Below are 14,972 nucleotides of genomic sequence, written 5' to 3' on the forward strand. Positions count from 1 at the left end.
TTGCTACGTGTATTTGATTCGATTATTAACAGTATCGAGAATCATCGCGCTCATACTCAATACATAAGTCAATATGCTGCAATAATACATTAGTAAATATGATGGAATAATTCTTGTTAATTAAAAATAATATTTATCATGGTATTGTTAAAAACACATTAATAATCTATTATTGACATGCCATAAAATAATATCGCTGGATATCTTCATTTCACATCTTTCTGGTGGTAAAGAAAATTCCAGTTCACCTAGTTCACGCTATATTATCTTTATTATATAACTATTATGTTACTGACCGCGAACTCCGAACAGCACATAAGGTCTGACCTGTATATAAACTCTGACATTCAAACACACTTACCGCGAACTGACCCCTTATACCTCGCGGGTTGAAATGCAATACATTAAAGTGAGGCATCGCTTCCACTGCTCTTTATACTTCTACATATAACATGTTGACAGGAATATGGAAGTCAGTACTAAATATGAGAACATGGCCTTTAAGTTCACAACGTTCTCGCGCTGAAAATCCTCTGAAAATAAAGGTGCACGCACAAACTGTATTGATGGCGAGATTAAGTGTAAAACTGTTCTATCTATTAAGCCTTTTTATAAAAGATAAAACTGTTTCATGCTGAACACGCAGTAATACAGTGTTACAAAGACGCGGACATGTTTCCAATGTTCTAGTGGAATTATCAAATCAGCCAATGCAGTCAATGAAGTGTATTCATCTGTACTTGGCCGCGGGAAGTTTTATTTGAATTCTATTGGACGCTAACAAAGGTCAGGCTAAGGTGAAAAGCTGGCGTATACAGCTAACGCCGAAAAAGTTGTTTCAGATTCGCAAATTTTCGTTTTAGTTATGATATTTGTGAGGAAACAGTAATACTGAACATTTACCATGGTCTAATATAGCCATTATATGCATCTTTTGACGATTTTAAAACCTAAAAATTATAAAGCGTTGCAACGCGAAACGATTGAATAATTTGGAGAGTTCTGTTTTTGTCGTTAAATTTTGTGAAACTACGAAGATTGCTTATATAACGTATAAAATACGTCAAATATGTGTACTCGGCGGAATAGCTCAGTAGGCTAAAGCGTTTTTATTTCAGGACTCTGGCAGGACTCCAGGGGTCACTGGTTCGAAACCTGCTCCGGGCAATGTTCTTTTCCTTTTTTTAATTTTATTCTTGATTTTTAATGGAGCTTTTACGATCCAATGTTTACAATTATTAATATAAAGCATTTAATGAATAAATTAAAAAATGCCAAAATCTGTGAAAAGGCCCCTTTAATTAGTTCTGTTTTATTATTCGTTTGCAGTAAACTTAAATATTTATACACAGATGGTCTTATATAATAACATGCTTTAATGTGTTTTTTTCTAATGTTTCCAAACGTCGGGCAAATACAAATAAAGTAAAATTTATCTTCAATATCGGTCGAATCGCAACAAATGCAATATCGTTGGTTTCTAGAAATGATTTGTCTCGCATAACGACCGGTTTGAATATGTAATGGGTGGGCTGACAATCTAAGTCTAGTAAAAAGGTATCTCAAACTTCTTGGGATAATGTCTAAGTAGGACTCATATTCAAAGTTTATTTTAAAACTTCGATAAACATCTAGCATTGAACTGTTGTTTAACGTCCCATACCAGTCCTGTGTAAAGTGATCATATACTCTGCGTTTAAATTCCTCTACAAATGTATAAGTATCAATGTATTAGTTACATCATCAAATACATAACTGAAACCATAGCCATCAAGCATCTTTTTAACATTAAATATCCAATTATGACAGCCTTTGTGGTTATCTGAAACGGTCAAGTTATATACAGTTTTAATAATGATATTTTTAGATCTACGTATATTAAACCAATATTTAATGACACGTACATATCTATTTATATACATGGGATATCTACCCAGCTCACCATAAACACATGCATTACACGTGTTAAGTTTAACCTTTAATAATCGTTTACAAAATTTCAAATGGATTCTTTCTAATTCCTTAGATTTAGTATAGCCCCAAAGGCCCAAACTTCAGAGGCATAGTTTTAAATGGAACCAACAAAAGCGTCAAATAGTTGACAAAGTTTTTTGGGCTTTAAATCATAGTCATGACATTTAGATAATAAGATATTCATTGCTTTTAATGCTTTACCCGTTAGGTGTTCCAGATTCAATGTAAAACTCCCAGTATAATTAAAAACAACTCCAAGATAATTAAAATCGTTCACTACTTGAATGACATGTCCATTGTAGGTCCACTTTTCATTGGGCAATAATCCGCCTCTTTTCCGAAATACCATAATCTTTGTTTTCTCTGTATTTACTTTTAATCCCCAATCATTGCAATAATAATGTAGAGTATCTAAATGATTTTGAATTTCGTCTGGCGATTTACCTACAATGGCCATATCATCAGCAAATAACAGTAAAATCAAGACAATGTCATCAATATGCAATCCGGATTGTACATCATTTTGTAAAAACAACTCGAGATCTTCTACAAACAAAGAAAATAATAAAGGGGACATAACCCCCCCCCCCCCTGACGAAGCCCCACTGCATATGAAAAATAGTCAGAATATGAAGACAATGACTTAACACAAGATTTAACTTTTTATACATATCCCGAACAATCCTAAGAATTTTACCCTGTATGCCACATTTATACATTTTTAACCATAATGCATTTCTATATATAGTATCAAAACATTTCATCATGTCCACAAAAATAATATATAATCTCTTATTTTCAAATAAATAATTTTTAACAAGAGAATGGAGAATAAATATTGCATCAGTCGTAGACCGCCCTTTCCGAAATCCGAATTGGGCGTCCGAAATAGTGTTATTTTCACAACAGATATTTTCAATACGATTGTTTAAAACGGTTGTAAAGAGCTTAGATAAACAGCTAACCAAAGTAGTCCCTCTATAATTATTAACATCTTCTTTTGAACCTTTTTTGTGCAGAGGGACAATTATTCCCTCGGTCCATTTTTCAGGATAATACCCTGAGTTCAATACGCAATTAAATAAGTCACATATATGCAAGGCTAGTATATCAACACTTTCAATAAAATACTCGTTCAAAAGAAAATCACTACCGCAAGATTTGTTCCGCTTCAATGACTTAACAGCATTAACGATCTCTTCAACTGAAATTTGATCATCGAGCTCAGGGTAAACATGATTAGGATTATCAAAATCATTACAAGTTAACTATTAAATTTCAGCATCATAATTCTTATCATTTGAAATGTCTGTGCTTAAATTTTCAAAATACTTTTTAAACTCATCGAGAGTTATTTTGGAAGATGTTTTTGCAGATTTAGATTTAAAATGTTTCCAAAATTCTCTGGGCCTACTTTGGCGTAAATTTGCCAATTCGGACATACGTTTATTATAGTCTGCGTGCTTTTTCTTTCTAACGATATTTTTATAATTAGTTTTTGCATCTGTTTGTATCGCTTTTGTCAACATAAAACAATTTAAGCGCTTCCAAATACATATTACGGGCGACAATACAATCATGGTCAAACCAATCTTTATTCCTTTTAGTGTATCCTTCAAAATAAGTATCGTGTGAATAAAAACAATCTTTGGCAAACAATGGATCTGCAACATCGCGAATAGTATTAGAAAACTTATCAATCAAAACTTTAATTGAGTCCCTGTCAGGGCAATTTATATTATGCACAAATATAAAAGTTGGCAATATTCGAATAATCCCCGAGCGAAATTGTTCACGCAGGGAGTTATTCCATTTATATTTAGTGTCTGATTGTTTTTCTTCGCTATGCAATCTGTTATTGCATAACAATGAAAAGCATAACGGTGCATGGTCACTCCATTCATTAAAACGTTGTATATAAAATTATCGTATCTGTGAGAAGTTACTTTCTTTTGTTAAAAGATAATCGATCACTGAACAACCGTTATTTGACAAAAATGTGAACTGATCGCTATAACCAATGCGACCATTTACAATGCGAAACGATGCGCCCTTACAAATATCGAGCAATTTCACCCCGTGGCTGTTGAGTGATTTATCTAATGAGGCCCTGTCAGGGATGCAATCTGAAGTATAATCTTGGCTATCGAAACAACTATTAAATTTGTCACAAACAATATAATCTTTTTTAACTCTACTGTTAAAATCACCACATATAAACACACAACCAAGAGTTTCATATAAACATTTATCATTTTCTAAACTATCAAACAAATCAACGTTAAAAATATTGTATATTGGAGAATCATCGCCCCATATATATGATCCACATAGATAAATATCTTCTGGAGTATTAAAAAAGGAATGATCTAGTTTCAACCAAATTAGAGTGTCGTAATGGTTTTTTATTACATGCATTCCATTCTTTAAATGTTCTTTGTAAAGTAAAACAATTCCACCGCTACTACGTTTTGCATTTTTATGCTAGAATTTGCGATAAAAATTGTGAGATACATATCCGTTCAACTGGATATTACTATTTGAGTCACACCAAGATTCATAAAGAAAACATATATCATATTTTTTAAGGATATTTACAAAATCACTAGATTCTTTTTTTGTCTTTTGTGAGTCCGTGCACGTTCCACGACAGTATAGACAGTTCACCCTCGTAGTGTTCCTAGGGACGTACCGGTTTGCCGTCGACGTACAACGTGTCGTATGCGATCCACGCACGTTTACCTTCCTTTCTGGCATCTTTCATGTGGGGAACCAGTTTGTGCCGCTTCTCTACCACTTCCGATGGAAACTGCTCGTGCATTTGGTAGTTTGTACCTGTAAGGTGTTTCCATTGTTTCCTCACTAGTTCCCTGTCCCTGAAGAAGGTAAATTTTGCGACTATATTTCGCACTTTGCCGTGAACCGGATATCCTGGCGCGCGGTGTACACGCCCGAAACGTATGGTGTCAGCGGTTTCTTTGGCGACCTTAAGTGTTTCCTCTATGTGATCGCGGAGCTTCCGCTCTGTGACTTCGGGCGGCTCATTTCCTGTTGAGTTGTCTTCCGGGATATTCATAAACACTAGGTTATTACGCATTGACTGCGATTTCAAATAAACAACGTCATCCCGGAGCTCGTTTCGCTCCTTTTCTAACTGAACTAGCCTGTCTGCCACTAACGTTGCCCCAACATCAACCAACTCCACCTTTTCCTCAAGCGCCAACACGCGCGCGTCTGTACGCTTCACCCTATTTTCAAGAGCGACCATATTTTCTTAAGTTCTTTCTCGAAAACACACACTTTCTTCTCTAATGAATCTATTGCATTTAATTTTACATCAATAGTCGCTAACCTGTTATCCATGGTTCTCATAAAGTTCATGACGTCCTTGATTGTTGGCTCCTTACCGTTTTCCGCCATCTTTTCAAAACTTGGTCTGGACGAATCTACACAAGACAGCTCAAACACTTCACTCTTTAGTGGACCGATTTCGTCTGGGTATAACACCGCATTAGATTGTCCTAATATTTCACTTACTGAAACATTTGTGTTAACCTCCTCCGACGGGCCTCTCTGTTTGGACAGTTTTGCTTTGTTTACACTTTGACTGCCACTTTGACTGCCACTTTGACTGCCACTACTATTTCTTTTTTTTCGCTTATTCCCCATAATCGGTAAACTACATAGATAAGCCACAAGCCATAATAAACCAAATGTTCACTTAATCCACACAAAGAACAACGTTTTCTTCAAAACTTAATTTAAAATCCACAAATTTCCACAAATTTCTTTCCCGTTTCAAAAACACGTCCACTTTCGCGCCTATCACGCTCTCAACATAAATACATATGTCAGTAAATCACAATTAACACGAATAATTGATTTGTTCAAATCAAATATGCCAAATGAGTTAAATCAGACATGGTTAAACCAAATTAATTCAGTTACTGGTCACATTTACAGTACCGGTCGAAATAAATTACGCCTTTATAAGACTTTTAAAAGTACATTTAAAGCTGATCCTTATGTTAAAAATAGAACTATAACAAGAAATGAAAGAAGTGCTTTAGCCAAGTTCAGGTGCGGAGTAGCACCCTTAAACATTGAAACTGGTCGTTACCAAGGAATTGTCTTAGAACAACGAACTTGTTTTTATTGTAAAACTGTGGTGGAAGACGAAACTCATGTTTTACTCCAATGTCCATTGTACAACACCTTGAGAAATGAAATTATATTAAAAGCAACATCCATCAATAATGATTTCAATTCACTGTCAGTGCCTGATAAGATTCATTCCTACTCTCCGATGAAAATATGGTAAAATATAGCGTGTCAAAACCTGTCATGAAATACTAAGATTAAGACGCAACTACATTTACAAATAATGAATATTGAATTTGTATTATTATGTTACTGTGAATATTATATATTTATATGTATATATAAGTGTGTATATGTTGTACATATAAACGTAGATAAATGTTTTATTTATTATTTTACCTATGATTTTATTGTTTAGTTATATCGTTTTATATGACGTAGGTTCGTACATTTTACAGTCTCTCATAACTCTATAAAAGTGGTTTTATACATGAACTTGTTTAATTTTGTACATGTTTTATATATGATTAATGTATAAAAGTGAGACTCAAATAAACTTTCTGTCTGTTTGTCTATTTTATGCAATTTTAAAACTAGCTTTTATAAAAAATGTACTATTGTTTGCGTTTATGTTTGTATTATTCCATAAAATTGTTTTACGATTGATTTTTCCTTCCAACTTGTTTGTGACTTGATCCCATGCTGATAGTATATTAGATATGAAGACAATTTTTTTTTGCTATATCGAGTATTAGAGACTCACTAATGTTGCATTCAAAAAGTAAAGACCCACCATATTTGGCTAGTATTTTATGACTAAACAATGCACAATTATTTTTATGTGTGGTATCTAATGTACGTTTGATCCAGCTGGATTTGATGGAATTTATGAACGACTAAATGTCTGTCAGTTGGAGACTTCCCAGCTCTACAGGAAGTATTTATTGTTTTCGTTTAATTTTGTCGGGTTTTCCATCCCACAAAAAGTAAAAAATAGACGTTTTTATATCATCGATGATTTTTATCTTGGTTTGGAGGAACAGTTAGTACATATATTAATTTCTGTAGTGCAAATGTTTTTAATACAGTTATTTTTCCAATTAAGGTTAGTTTTCGGTGTTGCCATGATATAAGACCGTTTTTAAACTTTTGTAGTTTGGGTCATATGTTTGTCTCGATTGTTTTGATTTTTATTCTTTGTGAATGTAATGCCTTACGTTGATGCTTCGTTTGATGTCCAAATGAATTTCATTTCCGTTTGAAGATGAATGTTTGTATGCCTGTAATTACCAACTTTTAGAACAGCGCATTTACGTTTGTTTAGTTTTAGTCCTGATACGTTTCCAAACGGGGTAAGTGATTCTAAAGGAGCTAGTATTATTATTGCAAAAGAAAGTTGCGTCATCGGCGAATAATGACTGTAATATTATAATGTTTGAATAATGAATAATTCGCCTGGTTTGACAACTATACCATTTATATATGGGTTAGACTGTTTGTTTATAATATTGTTTAATGTAAACTATACTTTGCAAAGTGTGTGAATGTTTTTATTGATTTTTGGTTATATGTTATTATACAATATATGTACTACTGACGTGTCCGTTTGTTTTGTTAGAAGACATCGTAATAAATGATGTCGATTATATTTAATAAGATACAAAACAAAAGGGCAAAGTGCCCCAAAACGCTCATCTGAAACTCCAGAGAACTAAACTAATCAGATTTCATGACGATTTGTCTTAAAATGGTATTCATAAGTTAAGAGCATTTTTAATTCCTTTGACCTAGTGACCTTATTTGTTTTCTTTATCTCCCATGACCCAGTTTCAAACTCGGTAGAATAATCATATGAATACATCTTCTGTCCATCTTTCATGATGATTGGACTGAAAAATATTTCTTTTAGAGTGTTAAAAACGGTTTTCCTATAGCCATATAATGAAAAATGCCCCAGCCCTTGGTAGTCATGTTTTTTTACAGACCGGGACCATTTTCGAAATGTCTCAGATATCGTTATACCAATTTTTTAACCAGCTATAATTTTGCACTTCTCTGTCCAATGATCAAGTGTTTGGTAATGCCAATTGTTGAAGTCTGAAATGACGACATCCCCGAGGGCGTCTCACACGTGCAAGTAATGGAACATTTGTTCTCATCAGCAGCTGTTCCAACATTGTATTGTGATTTATACTGAGTGCTGACGATCGCGTTTGGCTCGCCTATGCGACTGGTGCTTATCCTGAGATCAGTGCAAGCTGCAAGACATTGTATCAAGTCACGGTTAGGTTGGAGTGTAATGTCAAGTCCATCATTATTGTTTATGCTTTTAAGAACAGAACAGAACAGAACAGAACTTTTATTTTCACCCAAGTATATAACATATACAATAAGGGCAATATAACAAAGTACAATTTTTATAACAATATTTTGACTTCCGATAATTTAGCAACAACAGCACATATTATCCAGCGAGGGTGGGGGTATTCAGAATGAGCATATATAAATATATTGACTACGAGAATGTGGGAAAAGTTAATCAATTACAAAAAACACCAGATTATCATACATAGTGAGCAATGCATGAGAATGAAATAACGGTTCGTAATTGTGTAGCCTAATTTGTCGAGGATTCTAATATTATTAGTGATCTTTAACCTTAATTATGCGGGGTTGTCTTGTTCACACGTCACTTAACTTTGCACGCGCTGTTACCGATAGCAGTTTTCAGGAAAGAAAAATGTTTATTTAAAAAGTGCAGGTTAAAACAGTGCGTTTAAGGCAATAATGCAACTTGCAGTTGGTAGCTTTAATTTCTGTATTCGGAATAGTTGCAGACATGCTTTTTCGTGATTTATTCGCTCGACTGCACCCGCACAATGAAATTTGCCAATGGGCGAATGGATAATGTCGGAGCAACCCGAGGCCATGAATGATAGCTGTACTTCTCAAGGACAGAATAGATAAGGTACTACCGTTAGGATTAAGCAAATTGTGTGTACTGCATTCAAAAGGAATGAGCAAGGCCTAAGCGGTATCAAGAGGTGATTTTTTGTCAACTTACTATTATAATGGCTTATTTAAAGGGATCTTTTCACACTTTGGTAAATTGACAAAATTGAAAAAAGTTGTTTCAGATCCGCAAATTTTCGTTTTAGTTATGATATTTGTGAGGAAACAGTAATACTGAACATTTACCATGCTTTAATATAGCCATTATATGCATCTTTTGACGATTTTAAAACTTAAAAATTATAAAGCGTTGCAACGCGAAACGATTGAATAATTTGGAGAGTTATGTTTTTGTCGTTAAATTTTGTGAAACTACGAAGATTGCTTATATAAGGTATAAAATACGTTCAGTTTGTGTACTCGGCGGAATAGCTCAGTAGGCTAAAGCGTTTTTACTTCAGGACTCTGGCAGGACTCCAGGGGTCACTGGTTCGAAACCTGCTCCGGCCAATGTTCTTTTCCTTTTTTTAATTTTATTCTTGATTTTTTACTGGTGCTTTTACGATCCAATGTTTACATTTATCAATATAAAGCATTTAATGAATAAGTTAAAAAATGCCAAAATCTGTGAAAAGGCCCCTTTAAAACAAAACGATAATTCGTGAATCGAGACGGTACAAAAATATGAAAATCACTAGCAAAAGGAATTGTTATAAGTTATAAACTGATATTATTATTATTGCAATATATTCTTTTTTTCTTTTTTTTTGTTTTTTTTTTTTTAGCTGGTTTTCCGAGAAAGTATTTGTTTAAGAAGCCAGGGTCATGAAAAGCAAATAAATATATGTACAGATTTTTAACATATCAGAATGATGCAAAAGTAGACGTAGTCATGATATATAAATTATCAGTTAGCAAGTGAAATAAAGGATATAACAAATTTATGTACATTTCTCACATTGATACACATTTTAAGTATTATCAAGTAATTAAATAAGCATAAACGTTCCTCATGCTTAACAATTAATGTTTTTAACGGTAAAGTGTAGATGTACATAGGACTGAAAATGTGTCATGTAAATTGAATTTATGGAATTTATTTAATTTCAAGTAGGTAACTACAGTCAACTTTCTATTATACTGGTGGTATAAGTCGGCTATTTAAAACAAAACACAAATTTGTAGATAGAAATGGTACAGAATTATAAAAATCACTAGCAAAAGGAAATTGTAATAAGTTATAAACTGGTTATTATTATTGCAATTTATTCTATAAATTTTTGGCCGGTTTTTCGAGGAAGTATTTGTTTAAGAAGCCATGGTCATGAAAGCAAATAAATATTTGTACAGATTTTTAACATATCAAAATGATGCAAAAGTACACATAGTCATGATATATAACATTATTAGAGAAACACAACCAAATTAATATAATACAATCATCAATTAGCGATTGAAATTAAGAATATAGCAAATTTATGTACATTTCTCACACTGGTACACATATTAAGTATTAACAAGTAATTAAATATAACTTATAAGCATAAATGTTCCTCATGATATATAACATTATTAGAGAAACCCAACCGAATTAATATAATACAATCATCAACTAGCGAATGAAATTAAGAATATAGCAAATTTATGTACATTTCTCACACTGATTCACATATTAAGTATTAACAAGTAATTAAATATAACTTATAAGCATAAATGTTCCTCATGCTTAACAATTAATGTTTATAACGGTAAAGCATACATGTACATAAGACTGAGAATGTGGCATGTAAATTGAATTTATTCAATTTCAAGTAGGTAACCACAGATTATACAGTAGTAAATGGATGTTAGAAAAAAAGTAGACTCTTTGAAGAAGCAGTAATGTAGTTATTATCATTAAAGGGAGACTATTTAGACAAAAATGTGCCCTAATTAATAATAAAAAGGATGGCTATACAGGTTTTGAAATGAAATTCATTTCCAAGTACATAATAACGCATTAGATCGAGACTTAACAAAAAACTAACAGTCAATTAGTGCACTGTAGTAGAACATATACTATAATTTGGTGGTCTGGTGGCATTTGTATTTATAAACAAATGTGTACTTGTATTGAATCTTTGTTAGCGTTTAAATTTACTGAATATAAAGCGTATAAATTTGCTTGTATTTTTAAGTAAAGGTAAGGATTCTGATGATAAGAATGAGCTAAGAGAAGCATTATGTGTGTCATTACCTAGGAATTGTTCTCTTTCAGTATCAAAGAAATCGCAGTTAAGGAGGTAGTGGTGTTCGGTGCCAATCTGACCCGAATTACATAGCCTGCAGACTCTATCTTCAAATGGGGTTCCGTCGTATCGGCCTGTTAAGGATTGAATTTGCTGCAGCAGTTTGATCCATACATCTTGTTAACGTTATGCACGATCGTTCAGGTGGCATATTGTCTTTGAGTTTAGTACCATATACCTTAGCTTTGAAATAAATTTAAAGCATCGTTTAAATTATCTTTTAAAAAGGCATTTAATTGTGCATGTATTGTTTCCAGTTTTCTTGAAGTGTTTTTCTGACGTATGCCTAGATCGACGTTGATTTGTCGACGTGTGCCAAGTATTTAAGAACTCGATCATAAGAAGCTTGAAGTGCCTCTATGTTCTGTTTTTCTCTGTCCACCATATCATGTAAACTTTTCTATAACTGTTCTCGGCGTGTTTTCGTCACCAGAGCTACGTTCCTACGTTGTGTAGCCAATTTGATATTTTCAGTCAACAAAACTACATGACTGATGTTTCTAAAAGAACCTGCTTCGGTTCCTCCTGGTTGTCCAGGATGCTGCGAAAAAAGGTGATGCTTTCCACCTCTTTCAGCGCCTCACCTTAGGCTGTGATGGGTGTGTCATTGGATGCGTAGGTCCTGAACAATGTGTTATGACCACTGTTGATGGCGAGGCACAGTATAGGTTAGTTGTCCGCAACGATATTGGTCTTTTCCTGCATTTGTTGTTGAGTGTTAGAGAGACGAGATTGTCGGCAAGGTCGAGGTCGTCCAACTTCCTCCGATTTGTCAACTGAATTCCGTTTCGCTTCTTGTCCGTCAAGGTCTTCATAACCCAATTCAACATTAAACGGAGGAAATAGTTTCCTCGCGTATAGAACATGTCGCTTTGTAAACAAAATGCAGTATAATGACGTATGCGACACGTAAAATTTCCAAACAGGTCTCGCCCAAGGATCTTATGATGTATGTCTTGTATAGTAAATAGCATAAAACTTATTCACTAAAACGATAAGGTTATTGGTTTGATATTTAATATTGAACATCGTATGGCAGTGTTCTTCAAAGTTGGTTAAATCCTTCCTTTCGGATCATAAATTGACCCCGCCCTAGGGGTCACTTGTTTTCCTTATAAGTATATAGTGAAAACTATCATCATATTCTCTAAAATCTCAAGGCCCACAGGTGTATTGAATGGCACATACCGCTTAAGTCATTTAGTTGTGACAGTGGTCAAATGATTCATACAGACTTTAAAAGTAAATATAGATAAATGTCACAAGTCTCTTATGAAACTGGAAGGGTCAGTTGTTTGATATTTGTTGTGTAACATTTAATAGTTTTTATACGCCCGTCTATGACGGGACGTATTATGGTATACCCCGCGTCCGTCTGTCCGTCCGTCCGTCCGTCCGTCTGTTAATGTCGTACGCTACGTCAAATATCCTTTGACAGATTTTCTTCAAATTTTAACACAATCTTAATATTGATAAACCCTGATCCCCTTTCGTTTTTGACGGAATTCTGAATTGTCGTTCCAGAGTTATGGGACTTTGTTCGTCAAAATTTCGTGATTTCATTGAATGTCCTACTGTAGCTCAAATATCCTTCGATGGATTTTTTTCAAATTTCAACACAATCTTAATATTGATAAACCCTGATCCCCTTTCGTTTTTGACGGAATTCTGAATTGTCGTTCCAGAGTTATGGGACTTTGTTCGTCAAAATTTCGTGATTTCCATGCTCATGTACTTATAAAATAAACCATGTATTCAAATACAAATAAACTGAAGTAAAAAAATGATTCAAAGGGTTATTTATTACCTTACTACTTCATTGGCGAACGACGGGCGTATCATGCGCTCATGGCGCAGCTTTTATTGTTTATGCTTTGTTTATTCTAAATTTGTCGAAATCAAGCCCATCTTACAAACACATAACATTCCAAAGGTTCACATAATTAATACTTGTCTTTTATTATATACCTGCTTTATGTTCCCAAATAATACAAGTTTTATCAATCGGTAAAATACAACTGCACAGAAATAATTCCCGTATTATGCTACTCGCTAGTTTTCTAAATCCGTATTACCATACTAGCCGGACTACTTTTAATGACGTCACTTTGAATGCAGAACATTATAAAAGTATTCGTGGTTAATTATGAACGCTTAAACTCATTTTTTTTTCAAACTTAAATTATTCAAAGTTGTATATAATGAAAGGAATATTACGCAAGTCAATTGTTACAAGTGTTTGTATCAGTCTCGTGGCTTGCGCTATTTCGTATCACACTCGAGGCTCCGCCTCTCGTGAGATACGTCATCACACAAGCCACTCGACTGATACAAACACATGGAACAATTGACTAGCGTAATATTACGTATATATCTTATCTAAATCAGTAAAGGTAATGGTGTGCGACATTGTATCGTGGTCCTCTAGTAAGTTTGTTCAAATCAGCACAATTGGCCCCACTCAAGTGGTGTATATATTTAAAAGTTTATGAGGTCCTTGTGCGTCTGAGGTTGCAATATGGGCGGACCCGGAGTGTGTCCATGCATTTCTACACAATTAACTTACTAGAAGGACGAAATTTGTTACACTTTTGAATGATGGCTGCTATTTCCAGCTATTTTTTTGTAACTGAAGGTTTTCAATTTTATCATGTAAACCCTACCTGTCATAGTTGATGACCACCAATCAAACTCTCATGCTTTCGGGAGGGGGGGGGGGGGGGGGGGGTTGAACCAGGGTCTCTTAGAAAAGAATCGCGTGTACCAACCTCTGCGCTATATATGTGTTTGTTTCAAGAACATCTACTCATTTTGTTCTAATACTGTCTAAGACCAGATTAAGTCAGTGTCATACAGGGTTATTGTTTCCACATGTCTTAGACGGCGGCATAGGGCCTTAAGACCCTCTTGTTTCATTCAACATATCTTGTGGATTTAAATATGCCCGCTAGTAACTAATAGCGTTCACTAATTTTCATTAACAATTATTGCGTCTAAGACAACTTTACCATCGCTTGACAGGACGAGTACGTTACATGTACTAAACAGGTTTATTTTCTTAAAGAAGAGATATACATTATAAAAATGAAGTTACAAGTATGTGGTTTATATAAAAAAAAGCGCAAATTAACCAGTTTGACCCCATTTTGAATGTCTCTGGTGGGAATTTTTTCTTTCTTCAAACAGATCGTATATAAACATTAAACATTTAGCTTACATTTAAATTCTGGATAATTGTCCAGATTGATCGGAGCTTTAGAAAACGTTCCTTTGAAATTTTTAAAACAGAAGACGGTTAGATATACAATACCGGTATGTTAATGTTATAATTTATTGAGGTCTATAAAAGTATCGGTATTAAAATATATTTCTATGCTTCCAACAGTTTATTGAAATAAAAAAAATACGGAAATGCAAAATCATTGATTTTTAGATGCATCTACTATAATATTTATGTTTTTATATACCAGCTACTTCTTGCCAGTACAAGAAAAGTCGCACACCTTTTGCTTTTTTTCCTCACGTTATTTAGGATAGGCGTCGATTTTCAACTTTCCGATTTAAAAAACAACAACGTTCAGTTGCACTATCTATCGTGGGGCCCAAACAGGTAGCAAAATATCACAACCCTCATCGGGCATGTGAGCTTCCTTGCTG

The 14,972-nt window shown here is 34.0% G+C and overlaps 1 protein-coding gene across 1 annotated transcript; it reads right to left on the reverse strand.

Annotated features, from left to right (window-relative positions):
* Positions 1–4,654: 4,654 nt before the first annotated feature.
* On the reverse strand, positions 4,655–5,242 carry LOC127846291 (uncharacterized). Its single transcript, XM_052377459.1, has one exon. It carries the CDS (start codon positions 5,240–5,242, stop codon positions 4,655–4,657), a length of 588 nt encoding a protein of 195 aa, XP_052233419.1.
* Between the last annotated feature and the right edge of the window lie 9,730 nt (positions 5,243–14,972).

This window comes from Dreissena polymorpha, chromosome 9 (assembly GCF_020536995.1).
Source record: "Dreissena polymorpha isolate Duluth1 chromosome 9, UMN_Dpol_1.0, whole genome shotgun sequence".
Taxonomy (NCBI): domain Eukaryota; kingdom Metazoa; phylum Mollusca; class Bivalvia; order Myida; family Dreissenidae; genus Dreissena; species Dreissena polymorpha.

What these genes read in the sequence shown, in the direction of transcription:
- LOC127846291 (XM_052377459.1), bottom strand. Translation starts at nt 5,242, where the DNA reads ATGGTCGCTCTTGAAAATAGGGTGAAGCGTACAGACGCGCGCGTGTTG.